Source organism: Microtus ochrogaster, chromosome 2 (assembly GCF_000317375.1).
Source record: "Microtus ochrogaster isolate Prairie Vole_2 chromosome 2, MicOch1.0, whole genome shotgun sequence".
NCBI classification, from domain to species: domain Eukaryota; kingdom Metazoa; phylum Chordata; class Mammalia; order Rodentia; family Cricetidae; genus Microtus; species Microtus ochrogaster.
The window spans coordinates 16401856-16405866 of record NC_022010.1 but is presented as its reverse complement, the minus strand read 5'-3'; the positions used below and the strand labels follow the sequence as shown (position 1 = coordinate 16405866).

The following is a 4011-nucleotide window of genomic DNA, read 5'->3' as shown; positions in this document are numbered from 1 at the left end:
CCAGGACAGGCTCCAAAGCCACAGAGAAACCCTGTCTCGAAAAACCAAAAAAAAAAAAAAAAAATTATTTATTTCTATTTTGTTTGCATTGGTGTTTTGACTGCATGCATGTCTGTGTGAGGGTGTTGGAATCCCTGAAACTAGAGTTACAGACAGTCTTGAGCTGCCACGTGGGTGCTGGGAATTGAACTAGGGTCCTCTGGAAGAACAGTCAGTTCTTTCAACCCCTGAGCCATCTCTTCAGCCCCACCTACCCATAAGGATTTTTTAAAATAACTATTTTTTATGTTTTCTATTATGTGTTAATTTATAATTAAGAATTTATTTGGGGAAGAATACTGAAGAAATAGCTCAGTAGGTATAGCACTTGCTGTTCCTACAGGGAACTTGGGTTTGGCAACTCACAACTATCTGTAACTCTAGGAATCTGACACCTTATTCTGTCCTCCATGGTCAACTGCCCTCAGTGTGCATACATACACATAGATATACACAGATATACATGAAATTAAAAGTAGTAAAAAATGAATCTTTTAGTAATTCCAACTCTCTGAATGCAGAAGCAGGTGGATCTCTGAGTTCCAGGTCAACCAGGAGTACACAGTGAGACCCTGCCTCAAATACTTTTTGGGGAAAAATAAAATTAAATAAACATATGATTTGTAAATTCACTTTGGGTTCATTAATTTTGTTCATAAAATAGCAACTAGATACAAATTATAAATCTAAAGGTTTCATATGTACATATCTTTGCATGAACTTGAAAAATAAAGTCTCAGAAAAGCAGATTGGATATTTGCTTTTCCACTGCAGGTGAATGAACTGGTGCAGGTGGAGACGTACCTCCGGAGTGAAGGGGTGCTAGTGCGCTACTGGTATCCCATCGATATGTTGGAACGGCCCCCTGCAGGCTACCGAAGGACGGCCACTAATGGACTGGTCACACTGGACAATACCAACCTTCAAATTCACAGGTAAAACTGAGCCTTTCTTTCTTTGGGGAATAAAGATCTATTTACTGTGTTTTTCCATGTGTCCCGTTTATACTTGTCTAGAAGGCTTTTCCTTCAAAGCTAAGAGTTGGATGGAGGGAAGACAGTTGCATACTTGCAGGAATTGGGAAGAAAAGATGGGTCTAAAAGCACATGGCCTGTGTCACATGCACTCAATTTTATACTTGGGGCTGGAACCAACTAGAAAGGCAATATGAAGACATGCAGAGGAAAGAAGTCAGAAGGGAACAGGTAAGACATCCAGTTCATCCATGTAAGAACAGTCAGCTGTCTCTGTCTTGGCTTACGAAGCATACCCTGAACATTGGCTCTGTGCACGGTACAGCACAGGATTCTGAAAGGGATAGAGCTACAGTGGAGACATGCCTGCCCTCTACAGATGAAAATCTAATGATGATCAGTCACCATTCTTTGCCATGCACTGTTAAATAATGCCCCTATGGGGTTTGAGAGATGGCTCATAGCTTAAGAGCACTGGCAGGAAAATCTCTGTGGCTTGGAGGCCAGTCTGGTCTGCATAATGAATTCCAGGCCAGTCAAGGATTATGTTTATTAAAAATAAATAAATAAATAAATAATTTTTTTGTGACTTGTTCCTTCCCATCATAGAAATTCGTGCTGTGGGACTGAAGAGGTAGCTCAGTAGTTAAAGGACTCTGGTTTTCTTCCAGAGGCCCTGAGTCCAATTCCCAACACCCACATGGCAACTCACAACTGTCTATAACTCTAGTTCAAGAGGATCCAACCCTCTTACACAGACACACATGTAGTCAAACACCAATGCAAATAAATAAATTATCAAAAAAAGAAGAAAGAAAAGAAATCCTTGCTGCAGTTGAGAGGAAGGCAGTGTAACAAGTGCAGTTCTCTACTAAAAGTCTCTACAGACTGTATTCCATGGCATCTGTCTTTTAACATCCTAGTTCCTCCTTAGGGAAACCCATGCTGTCTATGTCTGTGCTTCCAACACCTGGGAAGCTGAGGCGGGAGGATCACCTGAGCTTGATACATTGAGACCCTACCCAAAAAGCAGCCAAATAACGACAGCAAAAAACTTCTCTCTAGGGTGTCAATTTGGACCTGAGTTGATTTTTTTTTTTTTTTTTTTTTTTTTTTTTGAGACAGGGTTTCTCTGTGGCTTTGGAGCCTGTCCTGGAACTTGCTCTTGTAGACCAGGCTGGTCTCGAACTCACAGAGATCTGCCTGCCTCTGCCTCCCGAGTGCTGGGATTAAAGGCGAGCGCCACCATCGCCCGGCATGGACCTGAGTTGATTATGTCTGTAACTGCCCTCTCGTTTTTAAAGACTATATCATTCTGGCTGGTCTCAAACTCATGTCGTCAGTCCTCTTGCCTCACCTCCCAAGTGCTAAGATTATAGGACCAAGCCACCATGCCTGTCTTGACTGTATTTGGCAACTCCAGGCTTCCATCTAAACTCGGCCTCCACCTTGCTGTCCACTGGGATATTACATTATTCCATGGGTTGTCTGAAGCTCAGTTAGTCACTAGATCAAAACAGGCCATAATCTTTAATTCTAGCACTCAGGAGGCAGAAGGAGATGGAGCTCCGAGTTCAAGCCAGCCTGGTCTATAGAGAGAGTTACAGGGCAGCCAGTTACATAATGAAGCACTGTCTGGAAAAAAAATACAAAAACAAACAGGCCATGGTTTGTGACACTCAAGCAAGACAGCAGGGCAGGAAGAATGGTTTGCTGCAGTGCTGTCACTTCAACAGAGGTCCTCACTGTTACTCACAGAGGGCAGGGCCTAGTGACAGTCAAGAATGTTTGCACGCTGCTGCCAGTGTGGTTCCTCTTCACTACCTGCAGTGCTCCTTGGGATGAGCTGCTGTCAGGCTTCCAGAACCCAAAGGAGAGCTGGACTGACTGAGGCCATTTTGGTGGAGTCGAGGAAAGGGTTTGGCTGACCTGAATGTAGCATGTGGGGTAGAGTTAGATTTCACCTCAAACTTCCTTCTGTCCCTGGTCCTATCAATCTGGAGATCAAATGAGCAATCACCTTTCCTGTGCTGTGGCCTTCCAGCCTCCACACCACAGTTGTCCACAGACTTCTAGACCCTTTGGCATCTGTAATCATATATTTCCATTACAATTCATAACAGTAGCAAAATTGCAGTTATAAAGTAGCAACAAAATAATTTTATGGTTGGGTAAGATTTAGTCAGAGGAAAAGAGCCCCAAGGTGAGCCAGGCTGCCTAGCATGTGTAACGGTGTAAACGAATGCAGACAGATTGTAAAAATATATACAGCTTTAATGGAGAAATAGAGTTACAGAACCACCGTTCCTGCGGAGACCAGGAAAGCAGAAGCCAGCGCTGCAAGCATGCTCACCAGATTTATAGGCAAACATTAGCCCAAGGCGAACATGCTCCCTAAGGGGCGGGACTTATCCCTACAAACATGCTAGTTTTCAATGGTGGGGGGCCTGAGACAGCCATGCCACCTGCTCATAGACAACTGAATTGAAAACTGATCTAGACCAATAAATAGCCTTCCTCTCTAGTCTCTCTGCACAGACAGCTGGTGCGAGAACTCTGGAAAGAATGGTTGGAGTCAGGTTGAAGTCAACGCTTGTGCCTCTAACCAGACCTTCCCATATGGAGGGCTCCAAACTGTGCCTCTTGTTACATCCCTGTGAGCCTCTGAGGCGTCTTCCCTCCTTAGGCCATGCTGGGTTTTCTGTTCTCTGTATACTGGACTAATTTCTGCCTCTGGCATCTGTGTGGCCATCTCACTGTAATTATGCTAATTTCCACAAACTGTTACCTCTTCAGAAGGTCTCCCTTCAAAACATTGATATATTATCCCTTTATCTTACCTAGTCACATTCAGTTGTTTGAACTTACCACTAAATTAATAAACTTTAAGACTGTTTCCACTATTTGGCCCTTAGAAACACTTACTATGTATTTGTGTTTACAAGTTTTTGTGTGGACGTACATTTTCATTTCCTTTTTAAGGTGTTTTTTTTTTTTG

The 4011-nt window shown here is 43.2% G+C and overlaps 1 protein-coding gene across 1 annotated transcript in view; it reads left to right on the top strand.

Moving 5' to 3' along the window:
* Hectd4 (HECT domain E3 ubiquitin protein ligase 4) overlaps positions 1 to 4011 on the top strand; it is a 198724-nt gene that overhangs the window by 154632 nt on the left and 40081 nt on the right. Inside the window, exon 54 of the mRNA XM_013349655.2 lies at positions 814 to 974. Coding sequence (XP_013205109.1) covers positions 814 to 974 — 161 coding nt within the window. The remainder of the gene's footprint in view (positions 1 to 813; positions 975 to 4011) is intronic.